The following is a 20,922-nucleotide window of genomic DNA, read 5'->3' on the forward strand; positions in this document are numbered from 1 at the left end:
AACCTCTGCACTAATGAGGTGATGGAGCTGTTGCATTCTTGCCATCATTCCTAAAGCTGATCCTGATCACTTTGGTTCTCCATGGATGTTAGCAGAGGTTCCCCCTGCACCTTTCAGCAGGAAGGACAGGGATTTTGAATTATCCTGGCTCTGCCCCTCTGGTTGGAGGGGTTTCTGCCACAATTCCTTGTCCCCCTCTTGTCTCCTGTTGCTCAGGATGTGGGATGGTGGGATGCAGGTGCTTCAGCAGGGGTGGCACCTCCCCAAGCTGCCTTCAAATTCATGCCTAGAAAATACATTTCACAGGGCAGAACAAAGTGTGCATTTTTTAGGCAATTCCATCTCTTTCCAAAAAGACAGTTTGGGAGAGGAATCTTGTGTTAACAAGCCACAGAACAGTGGGGACGGGAGGGAAAGGTTTTCCACCAGAGCCCAGGGAAGGCTCTGGGGCTGTGGGGGACTCTTGGGTCAGGGAACTCTGCCACAGCCAACAGAATTCTTTGGAAAGATTGGTAATACCAGAGTTCCAGGGCCAGATTAGGAATTTCCAGCCCAAGCTGCAGTGGGATGGAGGCTCCCGTGCACTCAGACTGTCCTGGCTGTGGGTAGGGAATGTCCAGTGGCACAAGGTGGCAGCTGAGGTGTTCTGAGGACATCACCCACAAGGAAACTGCTGTGGGGGACAACCCAAAAACTGCAGTTGGTTCCTCTCTACATGAAGAATATAAGGTAGAGATCAAGTGCTGACCCTTTTTCAATGCCCAATGCTAATGTGTAGATGGCAGCATAGTCCAAACTCCATGTATCCCTTAAAATTTTTATATTTATTATTTATATGTTTTGCAAAAATCCACACGGAATAAACAAGGGAATAAATAAAGCATGTCACATATTTGAATGGGAAAGCCAATAGATGGATGGTACAAATTACCAAGTTCTTTATGTCTGGTTTCTTGAATAAGAATAGTTACATTTTATTAATGTATATTCAGGCAAAGCTATATCTACACACTAAATCAATTGCTTTTGAACAAAGTATTAAAACAAAGTAGAAAAGAGTATTTTAGATGGAAACGTCAAAAAATCTTTGCAAGGCTCACTGAAGAGATATTAAATTTTCTGTGGACTTTATGAATTTATGTCCATTAGAAACGCCCAAATTCTAAATGACTTCTAAATTATATAATCTCTTAGGGTAAAAAAAATCCAAGTTTTCATTTATATATATATTAAAATTACAGCTGAGATCCATGATTTTATTGTAGTGCCTCAATCCCATTAACATTGAGAGAAGTTAGATATTTAGATATCTTTGTGGAGAAATCCTACAAAATGAGGTTTTTAATGGACAATTTAATGAAAGTGCTGCTGTGTGTGCAACAGCTGACAAAAAAAAAGCAGGCAAACCCCTGGAAAAAATGGAGCTAAGAGGGATGGAAAACAGTTCTGAAGATTTATTATGTTATGAAATCGATTTAGGAAGGGGAAATACTGGGTGAGGAGGACACTCAGTATTTGTGGTGTTTGTGCAGCCTCTGTCTCTGGGGTTAATTCCAGCAGGCTGTGCTGTCCTGTCCATCAGCCCTGCTGGGACTGGCCTTGCCCTGAGCTGGGATTTCACAGCTGCCACTCTCATCCCTCTGCTGCTGCTTGGTGGCTTCAAGGAAAAGGAGAGCAGGCAGCAATCTGTGGGTGTCAGGTAACATCTGTCACCTAAAAAATCACCCTGCCCAGCCCTGAGTAAAATATGATTGATATTTTCTTGTATTTGCAGAGTTCCCAGATGAAGGCAGGAATGATGAGTCTGACTCCATGTTCTCACAAGGCTAATTTATTATTTCATGATACTATATTATATTAAAGAATGCTATACTATACTAAAGAATACAGAAAGGATTCTTACAGAAGGCTAAAAAGATAATAATGAAAACTCCTGACTCTTTCCAGAGTCCTGACACAGCTTGGCCCTGATTGGCCAAAGAGTGAAAACAACTCCCAGCAGAATCCAATGGAACAATCACCTGTGGGTAAACAATCTCCAAACACATTCCACATGAGCACAACACAGGAGAAGCAAATGAGATAAGAATTGTTTTCCTTTTCTCTGAGGCATCTCAGCTTCCCAGGAGAAAAATCCTGGGTGAAGGGATTTGTCAGAAAATATGACAGTGGCAATATACCTCACAATATTTTATAAAATGGTCCTATTATATGTGTTATATAAAAATGCAGGTAAAGGTTTTCCTTTGGAATTCCTTAATCAAAATGAGGAATATACTGACTCTGCCAGGCAGCTGGAAGAGATATTGAAATAGAGAATTTAATCCTCTTTTTCTGAGTTTTCTGTTGGTTTTCTGCAAGCCCCCACTGGCAGGGAAGCACTGCTGTGGTTCCTGAGCAGCACTGATGCTCCCCATGTCTTGGATACAGTTTTAGCCTAAAGCCCCTGGGAATGCTCTGGGAGCAGCTCTGTGCTGTAGAGGGAGAATGAGAAAACTGCCAATAAGAGTTGTTTGCAAGGCCAGGATGAGTCAACATAGGAAAGTACACTTGCTTTTGTGGTGTTCTTTATGCTTCTGAATGTGTTTCTAAATTCCCTGAAAAAGGTTCCTTGAAGAAGTTTAGGGATTGCCTGGGAAGAAAAAAAGTTCTGCTATGAATTTTTCAGGAAATCCTCTCATGATTAATCTCTGTTTATACTTGAAATTTCTGTTCCCAGACAGATTTTCCCCATGTTAAAGAAATTATTCTGTAGGAAAGAACAGAATGTCTGAGAAAGACAGCAAACACACACCTAAAATGGTAATTTAGTTATGATGGTTTTGTGCTGTGCTTACATCTGTGTTCCCAAGGGCTGATTTGATTATGTAGCAGTTTCTTCTTAGAATAAACCAGCATGTTTAGGAAGGCATTGACTCATGGCAGAGCTAAAACTGACAACAGTTAAATGTAACTCCTTCCATTAGCAATAATGGAATTCATGTTGTATCATTATCATGGTTGGAAAGCCTGTCAAGAAAGGAAAAAAAAAAGCACTGCACAGCATTGATTTATGTGATTTTTATGTTGAGAGCATGTGTTGGTGATCCCAGCTGGACTATAAAGGGCACAGGCATTCCATTGCCAAGATTTAGGTGCCATTTAAAAGTACAAAATCAGGTTTGGAGGCAAGGGTTGAAGTTAAATCTTGACAGCACACAGAAAATAAAATTGTGTAATGAGAAGAAAGAAAAGACACCAGGGAGAGGTCAGAAAAAAATTCTTTAACATCAGAAATCCTTTATGGAATAAAAAGGGGCACAATAAATATGTTTAAGTCCAAGGGGGTAGCTGCTGCCAGGCAGTGGGAGAATGTCTGGTGAATTTTGAGGTTGCACACTGAAAATTCAGCAGCTGAACTGGTGAGAGCACGGTGCTGATGCCACCAAGGTCATGGATGTCAGCTGTGTGTCAGTGATGCACTGAAGAGCTGGGCTCAGAAATCCCTGTGGGTCCCTTCCAGCCTAGAATATTCTGTGGAATCCCCCTCAGCAGTGGCCTTGCTGTCTGAAATATCTGGGCAGAAATGCAGTGGCTGCAGCTGAGCCTGTGGTGGCTGATGCAAAGAAAAGTGAGTGAAGAACTTGGGAGGAAAGGAGGATTGTATGGCTTGGGCTGTGAGCTGGTGAAAAGTGTGGGCTTGGGCTGAGAACAGAAAAATAACTTTATTTACAACAAATGGGGTCATTCCCAATGGAAAGATGAAAAGAGATCTATTTTCTCGAGATGAGTCCAGGGGTACAGGATACTATGGTTCCAATCTTGACTTTGAATTGGACCCAAGAACAGTAATAAAACCAAAATTGTTCAAATCATTTAAGAAGAAAAATCCCTTCTGTGCTCATGCTCCCTATTTAAATTTCCTTAAAACAGCATTTCCCTCTTCTACCTGTGCTGCTGAGTTTTTAATACATCTATTTAAATGCAAATTTTGACTTTTGGTCTGTAATCACAAAAATGTTTGACACATAAATTTTTATCAGCAATGTAATTTTATAGAGGAGCAGTAATGGAGTGGTAGGCCACAAATAGCAGGGTAATGCATTGCTCACCCTGTTCCAGTGTGGGGAAGTGCTCCAGTGTCAGATTGTTTCCTCAATGCTCAACTTACTGAGATGCATGTGGAACTCTAGAGAACTTTTTAACTGTACTTGGAGTGTTTGCTTGTGTACCAAAAGCTCCCTGAGGTCCATCATTTCTTTGTGTGCCCTGAATTGCTGCCATGGCAGTGCTGACAGCTGTATCTTCAAGAAGGGAAGGATTTTTTCCAGCCCAGCAATTTTTTCTCTTTCTCAGTGGGTTTATTGCCTGGGTAGGACAATGTTTTACCAGTGTGTTGCCAAATCCAGTGCTGGTTACTCTTTGCTGGCTGCTGAGTGTGTGGTTTGTATTTCATCTTTGCCCACTCCCATCAGACCCCAGTGCCTGTCTGGGGTGTTGGTGGCCACCTGTGGGAAATAGAAAGATAGAAACTTCCACAGACACTGAAGGGTTTGGTCTGCAGCCTTGGGAGAAGCTTGGATTGGTGTAAAAATACAATACACAGACATTAAGTAGAAAAATTATAAAGTTGTGTTTATACTTTGGTTATAAGTAAGAATATACTTACTTACAGCCAAAGTATAAACTTTTTAATTCTTACTTATAAGTAAGAATTTACTTGCTTTGGTTATAACTAAGAATATGCGTTAGGTAAGTGAGAAACTGCATTGATAAGATGGTGAAGGGTTTATAGTGTAGGGGTGTGGTTGTGTAGAGTAAGCAAAGAGTTTAGAAGTTTTGTGTGCATGTGAGACAGAAACCTGTTGGATGAAAGTATGCACAATGCATCAAAATTAAGCAAAGGTGATAGGACAGAAAAGCAAAATAAACTTTGTGGCAATTGTCCATTGGGTTAGAAAGTTCTGTATTGCCTTGTAACAGAGAACTTGTGATCACACTGAGCTATGGCTGACTGCTTGCTCTCACAGATCTCACAGCCTCTGAGCCTGATGTTTGTGTGAGCAATAAATCCTCCTTAGCCTGATGATGGTGCCATCCCTTCATTAACAGCAGTGATAATCACAGCCACCAGCCCTGGTGTCCCTGCCAGGGCCACATCTGCTGAGCAGGGCCACAGCTGCAGCAGTGACAGAGCTCCAGCTGCAGCAGGCAGGGCCTGTTTGGCAGAGCTGTCTGTCCTGCTGTCTGTCTGTCCTGCTGTCTGCTGGGCTGAGCAGCCACAGCAGGCCAGGCCAGGAGTGCCTTTGGCTCAGGGGTTGGTGCAGCTGGGGTGGCCCTGCAGCCATGGGAGCTGCTGTGCTTGGACAGCCACACATTCTGCCCTGTGAATCTCAGACTATCCTGAGCTGGCAGAGACCCTCAGGATCATCCAGGGCAGCTCCTGTTCCTGCACAGACCCCCCAACACTCCCACCCTGTGCCTGAGCACTGCCCAAGCTCTCCTGGAGCTGTGGCAGCCTCGGGGCTGTGCCCATTCCCTGGGGACCCTGGGCAGTGCCAGCACCTCTGGGGGAAGAACCTTTCCCAAAATCCAGCCTGACCCTGCCCTGCCCAGCTCCAGCTGTTCCCTGTTCCAGGGGGCAGAGATTGGAGCTGCCCCTTCACTGCCCCTCATGAGGATGTTGGAGACCACAGTGAGATTCCCCTCAGGCTCCTCCAGGCTGAACAGAACAAGTTCAGCTGCTCCTCTCCAGTCCTTCCCCATCCTTGTGGCCTCCTCTGGAAGCTCTCCAATGGTTTCATGTGTTTTCTGTGCTGGTGTCCCAAGCTGCACCCAGAATTTAAGATGAGGCAGAGTTAGGAAATGCTGTTTTCACATGGGTATTGGCTGGTCAGACACAGGGCAGGGCAGAGCATGGTGCCAGGCATGAAAAGAGTGTTAATCCCACTCATGACTTCTGAGGGATCAATAATATCTGAACATAAATTCATTTTAAACACTATACCCTCAGTGTGAGCCAAGTCTGTGCCTCCCTGTGATAGCAGGCTTATATTTACTTAATTCTAGTATTAAGTGAATGTAGTTGGCTGCTTTCATTTTACTTATTGTTCAAAATAATTCCTATGTTATGGGAAGGATCAATACTTAATGTCAGATATTTTATTGTACTTTCAGTTACAGAAGATAACACACCTTAGGTTCTGCACATTCTGCATTTTGTGTTCCCTAGATGCCCTGGCATTAATTACGTACTTCAGATTGCAAATGACAGAGGATCTGAAGGGCACTGTGCTTGCTACATTTTCATTCTCATCATCTCTATTTTCTGAATTTAGACAGGTTACAAAGTATTACTGAGGATTTGAGCAGTGTTGAAGCCATTTAAATACAGCAGTAACATATCAAGTGTATCAAATAGTTCCTCACTGTTTGGCAAAGGACAAGAAATTTGGAGAGGAGGAAAATCTTGAACCAAAAGCTGTTTGACTGCATCAAGAGTCTGGAGAAATGATTTTTTACACACTTCACTCAGTGCTGACTTTGCTGCTCACTGAAATGTCCTGGGGCTGTTTCATTGTCACTCCTCTCTCCTGACTGGCTTTGCTTTGCTCTGCTAAAATCTGTTTATTCACTGCTGCTGAGGCTGGAGTGGCCTGGATCATTAGCTACCTGTTCAAGGTTAACTTTTTGTGCTGAAATGGCTTTTTGTGAAACACCTTTTAAGGTTTTGAAAATACTAGGCATTGTCTTACCTAAAAACCTGAGATTTGAGTGCAACCTCATCATATTTTTAGTGAGAATAAGATTTTTCTCTCTTTCCTCCTCTCTCTGTGTTGTAAAACAGTCACATTATTTTTAGTCCATTTCTCCTTTATTCATGTGCAAGAACAACAAATGTCCTGAGTATATCTGTGAAGTGCTTTACTTTCCAAGTGCTTGTCTAATTTGCTGGACACTAATGTTTAAATGCTTGCATATTGAAAAAAAAACCACAAGTGTTTGTATATTCAGAAATACTACACTAGTGATTTTCACTCCTCATTCTGGCCAACCTTTTTTCTCTTAAGCACTAAGCAAATTTCAAAGTGTAGCCATGCAATTTTTATAATAATTTTGACACTGGAAATTAATTGTAGTCTTGATCAAGATACTTCTTCAATGACACTGCCACACAGACCAGATTTCCTATAGAAGGTTGTGACTAGTGTCAGCCAGTTTCTCTTTATTTATGCTGGCCCTTATTTAGATTTTTATCCATGCTATGGCCTCAGGTTTTGGATATTGTCTTCACCAGTCTGGATCTTGAGAATTTGTGTTCTCAAGTCATCAAAGCAGAGGGATGTTGGTCTGCCAGCTCAGAGCAGCATCTGGAGCTGCAGGTGCAGCACCAGGAGCATCCCCTGCACCTCCTAAGGTCCAGGAGGATTTCCAGATCATGAAATGGTCCCCATGAGCCACTCTGGGACACCAGCTTTAATACAATTAACCTTCTTGACCCTCCTTATCATGTTTTGCCTTTTAAATTACCTGATTTTCCGGCTTAACATGTAGTAAACACTTCATTAGTCATTTTGGTCATGGTGTATTTGAAGGAGGGATGGAAGTGGAGGAAAGGGCTCACAGCAGCTAAAGCCAAATCAGGGGTACAGCCCAGATGAAATTCAGGAAAAGAGAAATCCTAAGGGGAAGAGAGAACTATTTTTTTTAGCAGTTTGTCCATTTGTGGTGATCTGTGTTGGGGAAGGGGAATCCTGTTCTTGCCAGACACTGAAGGAAGCTCTATGTGCTGGTCTTAGGCTGCAGAGGAGACAGGGCAAAAATGGAATATGAAAATGGAGCTTGCAGGTGACAGCTTCAAGCTGTAATACAGTGTTTCAGACCCATTTTAAGGTATTTAATATATATTTGCTGCCATGCCTTTTTTAAAAAGCTTGTCAGTGTTTTATTTCAGGTGGGAAAAGTACAGGCAAATAGATGGTTAATGGTGAAACTTCCATCCCCTGCTGTAGGAGAGGAGACAGAACATATCAAATACCAGTTCTGGATGCAGATTTGTGGGGCTCAGTCCTGTGCCAAGCTGTTGTTCAAGCTGGATTGCTTGCATGTACATAAACCACTCACTGTTTGAGCCAGTGCCTGGATGGAATCCTTAGGATGGAATTAGCAGCTGGCCAGAGGGATGGGGCAGTGCCAGTGAACTCGTGATGTCTTCACAGGGCTCCAAGTTCCTCCTGGTGGTGTCAGGGCTGAGAAGGTTGTGAGCTCCACAGTGGCACAGCCTGTGACTGAGCTCTGCTGCTTTGGGATCCGTGTGGATCAAGGCACTCACAGTAAATATTGGTCCTGTCAGTTCATGGGAGAGGCTTCTGCAGTGTTGGGATGCTGAACTGTAAATAAAGGAGCACGAGGATAAAAAGGAATAGAAATAGGTGTATTTCTTCCTCTTGCACAGCCCTCACAAAGCATTGCTGGGTTTATCCCTGTTGGCAAAGCTGAGTTATTTTTATAATTACTGCACTTGTGCACCTCTCAGCTGGGCTTAGTAGAAGTTCACTAGGTAGAAGTAAAGTTGTGCGTGCTAGCAAGCCAAAATCCAAAATACCAGCAGGTCTGAATGCAAAACCAAAATTTTTAAGAGAAAAATCTGAGAAATAAAGCATCTACTTTTACTTTAGTGTTAGGACTCTTATAGCTATAAATCCAAATTCACTGCCATTACTCATCTCTCTAAGGTGTTGATTTTATAGAAGTGATGCTAGGGAAACAACCTACCCAAAAGTGAATTAAAATCTAAATCTTAAGTTATCACACAAATGTTTGCTATTTATACTGTCCATCTGTCTATGGTGCCTGACAGATAATCAATATACTCTTACTAAAAAAAAAATAAATCCTGTTGCTTTGGAGAAACACAGCACTGAGCCCAGCCAGAAGTTCCTGTAATACCTCTGAGCATTGCTGCATTTGTAAAGTGGGCTGAGAAATAAGGGCAGATGAATATTTTCTAATAACTGAATAGTCAAATAGTGGGATTGAAAGCAAGAAGAAAACATCTGTGTCCTAAACTCTGTGTTCTTGAGCAAGGCTGCTTGGGGCTGCAAGGAGTGGGCAGTGCTGCCTGCTCTCAGTTGCACTAACACTGATTTATTTGTGTTTTTTGCGTGGGGGAAATGTTTGCATTTTGCTGCTGAGGTTTGGAAGAAATTCAGCTTTTCTTGCTTGGTGATCAGCAAGCTGTTGTGTGGAGCTCAGTTATTATGGCTCCAGTTTCTCCCTCCTCATGGGCATTTCTGTTGAAATTTGGGACTTTTCAGGGGGCTGGTTTCAGTGGGAGGTTGGTGCTGTCTTTTGGTGGAAAGAATGCCTAAACTCCAGCTTCTGCAGATGACTCATGGATCACAGCTAATCAGAGTCACAGTGCTTCTTCATACATCTGATTATCTATGTTTGTAGCAGGCTTATTTTCATTAGGGAAGCAAACTCTAAAGCTATAATAATCCAGTAAATTATTATGTACAATTGTATAGATGTGAGCTGAATTTTTTATTTGGTATCAAAGAGAAATGGTCACTGTAATGAAACAAATTCTACTTGTATTTGTGCAAATCCATGAACAACTAAATATGTAAAACAAAACATTTTTTCTCATTTATTTTTTCAGGTTTTGCAGAATGCTATTTTTTGTCTGTTTTTTAGCTCATTATAAACTTCTGTGGTAGAATCTTCCAGCTGAATCTGGAAGGGTTTTGCAGGTCTTTGAAGTACAAGCCTTTATCTAGTTTGGGATGCATGGCTCTTCTTAGCAAGTTAATAGAATCTACGTCCTGAGACATTACAGGGTAAAATGTTAAATAAATTCATTGTTATTGCATTAAATCTCAGGGGAAAAAATGGCCAGTTTGGAAAGAAAATTTTTGTTATTGAGTGGCTTTTCAGGGTTTTGAGGGCTCAGCCAAAACAAAATTGAAATAGTTATAATGGAAAAAAACCTGCAGCACACAAGTTCTATTTAGTTCTCCTAGTGAGGCATTTTTAATCTTTTCGAGGGTGAGTTTGAGAGTTAATTGTTGATTTTGTCAGTTTTATAAGCACAGCAACATAATGAATTTTTGACCTGCTGAAAGAGCAACGAGCAAGTTCAGCTTTGAATTTTCAGGAGTGTGGTTGGTCTGCTTTTGGCATTATTTGGTTCAGAGCTAAGAGCAGCCCACCCTCAGGACTCTGCTGCTGTTTGAAAAAAACCCATCAATGCTGTGACAGCAGTGCCTGCATGAGCAGCTGCTTTAAACACATCAATAGTGAATAAAAGTGTTGGGTACATTAAAAATGGACCTAAAAGCAGAGGGGGAGGAGGTGCCTTTGACTGGTGGTGGGGAATAAGTCCTGTTGATTTTGGTGGTTTGGCTGTAATTGATCCCACACCGTGCAGCAGCAGAAACCCACGGAGGCATCCAGAAGTTACCTGTAAGTAGCTGGGTTTGCAGAGGGAGACATTTTATCCCTGCCATTTGTCTCTGGCTGTGCCAGGGGTGTCTGGGGGCTCTGCTGCAGGTGTGTCTGGTGTGCAGCCCTTGGCAAATTCATCCTTTGTGCCCCTGGAGCTGCTCCCAGCAGGCTGCAGAGGGGCAGCAGCCTCTGCTTTTATTCTTATCGTACTGGCACACAGAAAATGCCCAAAATACCTCGTGCAAAACAAACAAAAAGGTGCCTAGAATATTTAGTGATTGATTTTGCAATTAGAAATTTGCTGGTCATTGTCCTGCCCCGGGACAGATTTCAGAGTAGTGATTGAAGCCAGAACGGAAGAGACGACGTCTTTTAAAGTCGTTCTGTCAAATCATTTAAATTAGTTTAAAGGGCAGTTCATCCAATTTCAGAAAATACTGCTTGTGTCTTTTCCCACTGCTCCTGGATTTTGAAAAGTTATTGCTGATGTCTCAGGGAAAGGATTCCAAGTGCAGTGAGAGAGCAAGCAGCTCCCTGCACAAACACACAGCGCCGGTTCTGCATGAGAAGCAGCGCTGAACTTCCTGGGAAGAGTATTTTGAGCAGGTCCAGTTGATAAGCACTCCAGAATCAATATTTCATGTTATTCCACTATACAAATATAACACTGATAGCGGCAGCACTACAAGAGGCTGGAAACAAGTCAATGTCACAGGCAGTTGGCATTCAGGCTGCATGTCCAGCAGGCAGCTCCTGCAGCTCTGGCTGTGCTTTGGGCAGGGCACCGTGTGATGGAGTGGCAGCGCCAGCCATGCTCACAGCACCTCTGGGTAAGTCTTCCTCACCTTCTGCCCCCTTTACTGGAGCCATACTGGGAAATTTCTATAGAAAGGCTGATGCTGAGTTTTTCCTCTTTTTCTTGAACTGAATCGCTGTGTTGAAAGGATTGATTTTAATGCCCTGACATCAAAATTTTGTTACTGATCTTGAAATAGACTCAACCGCAAATATTTTGCTCAGGGAATTAACTCTGGTTTTGATTCTCTCACAATAAAAAGTCTGGGAATGCTCTGTAAGGAAGATCAGTGCTCTTTGGCATTTCTATTTTTTAGTTAGAGGATGTAGCAATAAGAAGACAGAATAATGAATTGCCAGGGAGGCAGGGAAGTTAGAAGAATATAACTGGTGCTTATGCCCATTATTGTTGCAGGTTTTTGACATTTAAAGTGGTTTGCAACCCTTCTCTTATCAGAGCTAATGCCAGACAATCAGTCACCCTGGCACAGCAGTTCTGTGCCTCACTGTTAGTAATGCTGCTGATAATTGATGTGCAGCAGCAGAATTTATAAATGAAATTAGCTCTCCAAAGTTTAAGTAGGACTGTGATTGAAGCAGTAATGATAGAGTTCATGCGAGTACGTTTGCCATTTATCTGAATGTATCATTACTGACAGTGCTTTTTCCTTAACATTTTGTTATCCTTATTCATGTCATTGTTATAGTGTCCTCTCAGATACCTGCAAATTAAACTGACTTGTACTCAATGCTGATCCTTCCTGCCCACCCCTGCACCTCCTTCTCTGGAATTAATTTGTGCAACATTTGATTTTTAAGAACTCTGGGAGCATCTATAACATAGTCAGAGGAAAGTGCTGTTCAAATAATTGGGGAACAGCTTTGGCTTTCTTGTCAGTGAAGGCTTTTCTATGCTTTATTTGTCAGGAGTATCAGTGTTTTAATTCAATATTATTATTTTTATTCAAAATTCAAAAAGTGGCTTTAGCTACAAATGAAAGTGAATAGACACAGAATTTTTAGCAACCCAGCAATGTTTCAGACTTTGGACTCAAAATCAAGAGAGCCCCACATCACCATGGATTTGATAATATCTTTAGCTAATCCTGGAGACTCTTTTTTTAAAAACTCTTATGAAAAATTACTGAAGGAGACACAATTTTGGTGATGATTCCATGGTAATCTGAAAATAAAGTGATTAAACATAAGTTTAGTCAAATAGATTCTGATTTTTAAAAATCATGTATCTGTTTTCTGTATCTTCAAAACCAGAACTTGATTATCTCATTTTGTGATGGTTTTCTCTTGTTCCAGTTACTTTTTTGCATGTAGAGATTTTAAAGGGCTATAAGACAGAAGGTTTTTGGTATTAGTGAATATCAAAGAATTTGTTAGAGAAAGTTTCATCATCTCCATTCTGCACAGTAAAACCCCAGAAATTCTGTGCAAAGAGGTGAGGTTGGAATAGTTCAAATTACCTTGATTTACTTTAAGGATAGATAAGTAGGAATGGTTTTCTCTTTTTTGGTTTGGTTGGGTTTATTTGTTATTGTTTGCCTTGGTTTTTTTTTGTTTTACTAGACCAATTTCCCTAATAGACTGTATTGAGATCTGAAAAGGAAAAGATTATATTTGTATGCTTCCCATCACTGGAGTAATTTTTCTGAAATTTCAATAAAGATGGAGGAAAAAAATCCAGTCATTTAAATCAGAAAATATATATAAATTTATAGAAATGCTTGTTTTTAGAAATCCATCCAACCCTCAGCACTGACTTAATTTTAGTTCTCAGAACTGTTTTGCTTTAATCCCTTTCCAGCCATGAATTAAACTGAAGAAAATATTTACAGTGCATCTACTGCATACCAAGGGAATGGCCCACACTTCCTGGCCTGGCTGGTAACTTTTGTGTTTTTACCTCATGAGGAGGTTGAAATGAATGAACACAAATGTGATTTCAGAAGGTTATGCCTGGTTTCAGTGGTGCTAGTTTCAGTCTCTGCAGCAAAAGAACTGGAGGGCTTCCAGTTTATTCTCTTTTTTAGTATAGGAGATGTCATCTTTGAGCATGTTCAGCAAATTCAATATCATAAGGACTGACACCAGGATAAAATGGCATCTCCCTTGCTCAAAACATTGTAGAATATCCTATATACACATGTGGTTCTGCCTTTTTGGCATTGTTTGAATATTGGGACCTAAAGGAGGTAAAAATGTTGTATCTTCTGAGATTTCAGATCTTTGCCTGTTTAGTATTTTGGGGGGATTTTCAACTGGGTTCCTTGCAGGAAGACAGTGGTGTTGGATTTCCTGGACACCTTTATTTTCAAGTGTTCCCTTTAACAACACATAATTTGTGACATCAGGTTTTGGTTGCTTCACTGAATGCAGTTTAGTCTTCTAGTGGTTTATATTTAATTAATAATGTACTAATTGATACACCAGACAAGTTCAAGGACACAACCTCCCCAAGGTTTCACCAGCATCTAATTTATATGAATTTCCTCTAAGTCATGACAGTGATGCTTTAATCCATTAAAACCCACATGGAAATTCAGGGACAGAACACATTTCTTAATTTCTGAGCAGTGAAGTGTAAAACTTTCAAATGCCAGTGTGTGGCATTCACATTCTCTGAAAAATTCCCTTCACCCAGGATTTTTCTCCTGGGAAGCTGAGATGCCTCAGAGAAAAGGAAAACAAATCTTCTTTCATTTGCTTCTCCTGTGTTCTGCTCACATGTGGAATGTGTTTGGAGATTGTTTACCCACAGGTGATTGTTCCATTGGATTCTGCTGGGAGTTGTTTTCACTCTTTGGCCAATCAGGGCCAAGCTGTGTCAGGACTCTGGAGAGTTTTCTTTATTATCTTTTTAATTAAGTATCCTTTCTGTAGTCAGTAGTTTAGTATAGCATTCTTTAATATAATATAGTATCATAAAATAATAAATCAGCCTTCTGAGAACATGGAGTCAGATTCATCATTCCTCCCTGCCATGAGGGCCCCTGCAAACTCAATTCCAATGTTGAGCTGTGCCAGCCTGTGCCCTGCTGTGGGCATGGGCAGTGTGGCACCAGCTCAGGGCTCTCTTGGCTGGTGCCAAAATGCTGAGGAGGGCTCAGCCCCCCCTGCCCAGGGCTCTCTGCTGTGCAGAACTGTGAGGTCACAGCCTCTGCTGGAAGTTCTTGAAGGATGAACCAGTGACTTGTTTTAGCTGTTTGATTCTTGGTGGGGATTAGGCATTCATCATTTCCATCTCCAATGATAGACTCCATTTAGAGTAAGGGGAGTAGGGATTTTGGAGCCTGACTTGGAGTAGCAGAGATCAAGGTGAGGTGAGGTGTTGGTCTGATTTTTTAAGATTTTCTAAGCTTTTTGATGGTTACATTCTTGTATCGAACTTTTTCACACACTTTGTGTAAATAACTTATTGTTTTGCATTCCTTTATGGAAGAAGAGAAGTTTAATAGACTACTAGTTTGTCCAGTGTCATTGGAGAAGTGGCACTTTCACCCTCCAATCCGCTGTCACTTTTGGAAAACTATAAATATTAAAGTCAGAAAACAAAAAATCCCTTTTTACCTTGGAAAGAGCAGTGATTCCATTGTGTGTTGTGTCCTATAGTGACAGTGAGGATTGTTAAAGTGCTCCCCTATAACTGTGCTGAGCTCTCTACAGGGCTGTACCCACAATCTGGCAGTCTCAGGTGCTTTCTGTGAACTCAGAAGGGCAAAATCTTTCCCTCCTCTTTGTCTTTGGGAAGGATCTGTGCCCCCTTGGTGCCCTGATTTTTTAAGATTTTCAAACCCTTCTGATGCTTACATTCTTGTAATGAACTTTCTCACACACTTTCTGTAAATAACTCATTGTTTCGCATCCTTTTATGGAGGAGGAGAAATTTGATGGACTGTTGGTTTGTCCAGTGTCATTGGAGAGGTGGCACTGTCACCCTCCAATCCACTGCCACTTTTGGAAACCTATGAATGTTGGAGTCAGAAAATAAAGTTCCCTCTTTTTTACCTTGAGAGCAGCAGTGTGTGTGTGGTGTTATTTCATGTCCTACAGTGACATCCCCTCCTGATACAAGTCTGGAAGGGGGGAGTTAAACTGAAGGGCACCACTCAAGGAATGTTCAGGAGCAGAGTCAGACAAGCCCATCCTTGCCACAGCTGGCAGCCAAGGGGGATGCTGAAAAGAAGGGACACTTGTGCTGAAATGTCAGCAAAGCTGGGCTTGCTTTTAAGGACAGTCTTTATTAACTCAGTCCCAAAACTGGTTACCACAGTGGTAGCAGCAGTAGTTGTCTCTGCTTGTAGCAGGAAGGACTTTTCATAAAAGTTAATCTTCCATAAGCAAACAAATTTTAATCTGTGGGTTCCATCATCTTCTGCTTTTTAATAGTATTGCTCTTTTAATATCACTTCTTTTCTAACAAGATCATACCCTGCTCCCTTAGGCCATGTTAAAAAGGTCAGTCACTGAGTGGTATTTTAATTTAAATAAAGAGTGAAAGACAGAGTGTTTTTGCTAGAATACTAAAAGATCACCTATTTAAATCTTCCTTTTAAAGTCTGTTTAACTATCTTTCTTTGAGGCTTTTTCTATGACCTTCAACATAATTTAAACTTAATTTTTAATTCATTATTCATGCCATTAAACACTGAAACCCGTTGCTTGCTGCAGTTTATGTCCCTATTAAATGCATGTGTTCTGTTGGTTTTGTTTGGTTCTGTAAATGAATTCTGATGTACTGGCATTTTAAAATACAGTAGAGAAGAATGCTTATTTTGAGAGGTAAAAAAGCTCAATGTGTAAACGTGGTATTACACCAACAACATTATTTAAGGTGAATAAGGGGGTGGGGGAAATACAGGTTAAACTTGGGGCCTCTTAGCTTGATAAATTCAGTGTAAATGCCACTGTCCCATGCTGCCCTGTGTGGCTGGGAATGGGCTGCCCTGAGTGTTCCCAATCTCTGAGGTGCTTCAGCTGCACACAGCAATAACTGTGGCAGCTCCACTGACACCCTGACACCTGCTCTACATCATTGTTTTGGCTTCCCCATTTTTTTCTCACTTGGTAATTGAGTTTCATGGCTTGGTGCAGGAGATGGAATGAACTGCAGATAGTTATGTTATTATAGATTAGCCATAGTGATACTGGGGTTTGTAGAGACCTGATATGCTGCAGGAAAGCACCCAGAACTAATATCACCGAATAAAGGAAATAAATTAAGCCCTTAAAATGATGTATTTTCATTGCCAGGGAGCAGTTTTTTCCACCCCTCCTAAAGCTGATGGGCTGGTATCTCATTTGCTGTAGCCAAGTAGGAGCTGCACCCTTGCACAGCAGTGTGAGGCAGATACAGAGATTCTCATCACTGCAGAACACATGCACAGTTATTTTTTTGTTGTCTGTCAGCATTCAGGTACTTTAGTAATATAAACTGCTTCTGTATCTTTCTTCACTTGATTCAATGGACTTAAGCGTGGCACATTCACAAGCAGTTGGGTAAATAAGGGAAAAATCCAGTGTTCTGTTAGTGTTGCTGCCCAGAGTTTTTGTCTGACAGTCATTAGCAGTACAAGTTTATTGGAGAAACTTGAAGAGGGTACAATGCACTGTTCAGGAAAAAAAAGTGCCAAAAATCCAAGGTTAAGTTGTAAGAGTGAAGTAGCAGAGCTATAATATTTTACAGTGTTCCTTTGGGGATTTTTTAAAGCAGGCGAGAGAGAGAAAACATTTCCCAAAAGCACAAAGTTTCCCCAAATTTGGCACAGCTCTGTAGGTGGCAGGAGCACTGATGCTGTGACCCTGGGGCATTGTCAGCACTGTCACAGTGACCTGAAAACCTGCTGGGTACCCCTGAGCTCCCTGAGCCAGGGGTGACAGGTCCCTGTGGCTCTGGATAGCCACAGAGGTCCCTGAGTCAGGGGTGACATGTCCCATGCAGGTCCCTGATCCATGGGTCACCTGTCCCTGTGGCTCTGCATTGCCATGCAGGAGCCAGGGTGAAATATATATATGAATATATATATATATGAATGTGAAATAAATATATGAAATATCTGCAGGGATCCACTGTGGGCTCTGCATTGCCATTCAGGTCCCTGTTCCAGGGGTGACACTGTGGCACTGGATTGCCATGGACATCCCTGCTCTATGTGTGACACTGTGGCGCTGGATTGCCATGCAGGAGCCAGGGGTGACACTGTGGCTCTGCATTGCCAGGCAGGTTCTGTTCCAGGAGTGACACTGTGGCTCTGGATGGCCATGCAGTCCCTGCTCTGTGTGTGACACTGTGGCTCTGGACTGCCATGTCCTGCTCTGTGTGTGACCCTGTGCCTCTGCACTGCCCTGGAGGTCCCTGTGGACACTGGCTCTGGATGCCTGGAGGTCCCTGTGTGACACTGTGGCTCTGGACTGCCATGTCCTGCTCTGTGTGTGACCCTGTGCCTCTGCACTGCCATGCAGTCCCTGTTCCAGGGGTGACACTGTGGCTCTGCATTGCCATGTCCCTGCTCTGTGTGTGACACTGTGGCTCTGGATGGCCATGCAGGTCCCTGTGTGACACTGTGTGTCCCTGCATTGCCATGCAGTCCCTGCTCCCTGTGGCTCTGTGGTCCCACACCAGGCCCTGCTGAGCCAGCAGAGTGTCACACCCCTGCCTTTTCCTTGTCCCCATCCTGAAGCTCACCCAAGGACATGCCCTGTCGGACCAGGACACCCAAGGACATGCCCTATCAGACCAGGACACCCCAGGACATGCCCTATGTGACCAGGACAGCTCCCAGAGAAGGACAAGGCCCAGCCCTCCCTGTGCTGTTTGAGCAGAGAGTCCCAGCCCCTCACGGAGCTGGTGGTGTCTGTCTGTCCCTCAGCTCCACTCCCAGCCAGCCCAGGGGCAATCCCAGCCTGTCCCAGCAATCCTGGGGTGCCAGCTCCCCCTCCCAGGGACCCTTCAGCTGGTGTCCCCTTTGCTGAGCCACCCCCAGCGTGGCCCTGCCACCCCCAGGCTGCCAGGGCAGATTGATGGGCTCCACAGCTGTCTCCAGTTAATGGAATCCATATATTCTGTCACCCTGCAGGACCTCCCTGGGAAATTACCTCCCCTTTCCTTGCTCTTGGAGAAGAGTTATTGTGTGGGAGCCAGACTGGGATTAGCTGCTTTTATCCACAAGACAGATCTACATATATCTTCATTTTTTCCCTCTTTTTAATTTTTTTTTATTTTATCCTCTCTCCCCTCTCCTTCCGACATCTTGAAGTAATTTGTGACAAGGTTAAATTTCTGTACTGCTTATTGAAACACCACATTAGGGCACAATTTGAACAGGATTAGTGAAATACCAGCTCTCTACTGGTACATAGTTCTCCATTCTCAATTCTGTTTGGAAAAATGTAATAATGGATAGAATAATCTGCTAATTCTATCCTATAACAGATGGAATGTGTGTCCTGGGCCATATGGCTGCTGGTTTGGGCTCTTTAGGATATCCTGTTTCTTTTACCATATATGTTGTTGCTTTGGAACTTGCTGGTGTGATGTTGAAGCACATACATTTCCATTCTTCACAAGTTCTTAATTAAAACCACTCTAACTGTGAAAAATAGCTAGATCTAGGGCTGCCTGAGATTTGTGTAAAGGTTTATATGAAATATATGCAGAGATCCACTTTATTGGGTGTGTAGACAGAAGATAAAAAAGAGCCTTCTTCTTATGTATATTTTGAGTTTATTTTAGTGTCATCAGTGCAAAAATAATTCTGTTAATTTTGCTAAATGATACTGTGCATGTGCTTTTCTCAGTTTACACAAAAGTAGTATTTGTGGAAAGCTTAAGATAAAAATTATCTTTCAATTTGTCAGAGAAATGAGTCTCCTGTTTCCATTCCAAAAAGCCAAGATGGATAATCTGGAACTTGTGAAGGGGCCCATATTAAATTAATTCTTCACAAAATTTTTGTGTATTGATGAGCTGAGGCTTATTAAAAAAACGTGATTATGTTAAGATAGCGTCGCTGTCTCTGTGAGATTCACAAGTTTGTGTGATAAATGACCTCCCTTGGGATTCTCAGCAGAGAATTTCAGAGCTGGAGTGATTTTACAGCCCATTGCTGGTGCTCTGATTTGTGTTATTGTCCTTGACAGGGGAGCAGTGCTGGGCACAGCCATGACCTTTATGTAAAGCAGCTCCTGTCACCTGGTTGGGTTTGCAGCAGGGCAGGGCTCTGCTGCTGCCAATCCTCACACACATGCTGCTAAAAAACAGATTTGGGGGACTTTTTGTCTTTCTTTAGTTACAGCCAAAGCTCAGGGGAGAGCTCAGCTCCAGCCCATAGTGCAGCCAGCCCAGGGGGTGCAGGGGGACCCCAAAACTCACTGTGTGACCCTAAACCTTACTGTGTGCCCAAACCTCCTGTGTGACCAAACGCCCTTGTCCCAAATCTTACTGTGTGCCCCCAATTTCACTGTGTGACCCTAAACCTCCCTGTGTGCCCCCAAACCGCCCTGTGTGCCCCAAACCTCACTGTGTGACCTCAATTTCATTGTGTGCCCCAAACCTCCCCTTGTGTCCCCAAACCTGTGTGACCCCAAACTTGTGTGCCCCCAAACCTCCCTGTGCGCCCCAAACCTCACTGTCTGCCCCCAAACCCCACAGTGTGCCCCTAAACCTCCCTGTGTGACCCCAGTTTCACTGCGTGCCCCCAAACCTCCCCTTGTGCCCCCCAGGCCATGCTGGGGCAGTCTGGGGTTGGGTCCTGGGCTCACCTGAGTGGGCAAAACTCAGAAAGGGAAATTTCTGAGAGTGATTATTCCCTCTCTTTATCCATCTCCTGCATGAGGAACCCACACTGGGGCTCTTCCTGAGCCCACACTGATGAGTTCCAAATACCACCTCTCCACGGTATTCAATAGGTTCCTTTTTCCTTGATTAATTAATGGAGCCTCATTGCTGTGGATTTTCCTCAAATTGAGTCTTTTCTCATCCTTGTGTGAGGCTTTGCTATGATACACTCAAAGCAGTCAGAGGTGCAGAACTTTTCTGAATCATAAAATTCCTGCTTTAGTCTAGATTTATTTACATTTTTATTGTGGTAATGCTGTTTGAAAAGAACAGTCTTTTGAGTGACTTCTGTCAGATTTAAAATCAGTAATTTAAACAAAAGCAAAACACCTTTTAAAAAGCTAAATCCACTTAGAATCTTTTGTGAATAAGAAGCTTGACTAGGCCAATATCCAAGCAGCAATCAATTTATTAATTAATATGGTAAAGTGTGAGCAATACAGCGCTGGGTACAGTGGGAGAAGTTTTCCCTCCAACTGCACACCCATAGTTGGGACTTACAGGTATTTATAGGGGTGCTCATCAGCTTTCTCAGCAGTTTCTGTTCCAATTTTTACATCCCAATTCTATACACTGTTGTGATTTAGTTTTTCTCAGGATGTATCCCAAAAGGAGCATCCCCAGATGCTAGGGGTCTGGTTTCTGAAAGGAGAAACACGAATCCCATCTGGTGAAGTTCCAGCTCCCCAGATGTGTCCACATTTAATTACAAGGACTATAAATCTCCTAACAGTGATGTCCAGCTTCCCTTGGTCGAAACCATAAATCCTCGAGTTGATGTTCATCTTCCTTTCTGGAGCTGCTTTTCTCTATTTTGTTAAGGTGTGAGATCAGCAGGTTTCCTTCATATA

The 20,922-nt window shown here is 42.6% G+C and overlaps 1 protein-coding gene across 20 annotated transcripts in view; it reads left to right on the forward strand.

The window, feature by feature from the left end:
* RBFOX1 (RNA binding fox-1 homolog 1) overlaps positions 1 to 20,922 on the forward strand; it is a 1,152,005-nt gene that overhangs the window by 517,810 nt on the left and 613,273 nt on the right. The window contains exon 1 of one of the 20 annotated variants that reach the window (XM_064725907.1): positions 11,205 to 11,258. The exons of the other annotated variants lie outside the window; for them this stretch is intronic. Within the exon in view, the coding sequence (XP_064581977.1) occupies positions 11,220 to 11,258 (39 nt within the window). The 5' untranslated portion in view covers positions 11,205 to 11,219. Of the gene's footprint in view, positions 1 to 11,204; positions 11,259 to 20,922 lie in introns of those variants that run through there. 20 annotated transcript variants of the gene reach the window in all.

This window comes from Zonotrichia leucophrys, chromosome 14 (genome assembly GCF_028769735.1).
Source record: "Zonotrichia leucophrys gambelii isolate GWCS_2022_RI chromosome 14, RI_Zleu_2.0, whole genome shotgun sequence".
Lineage (NCBI taxonomy): Eukaryota > Metazoa > Chordata > Aves > Passeriformes > Passerellidae > Zonotrichia > Zonotrichia leucophrys.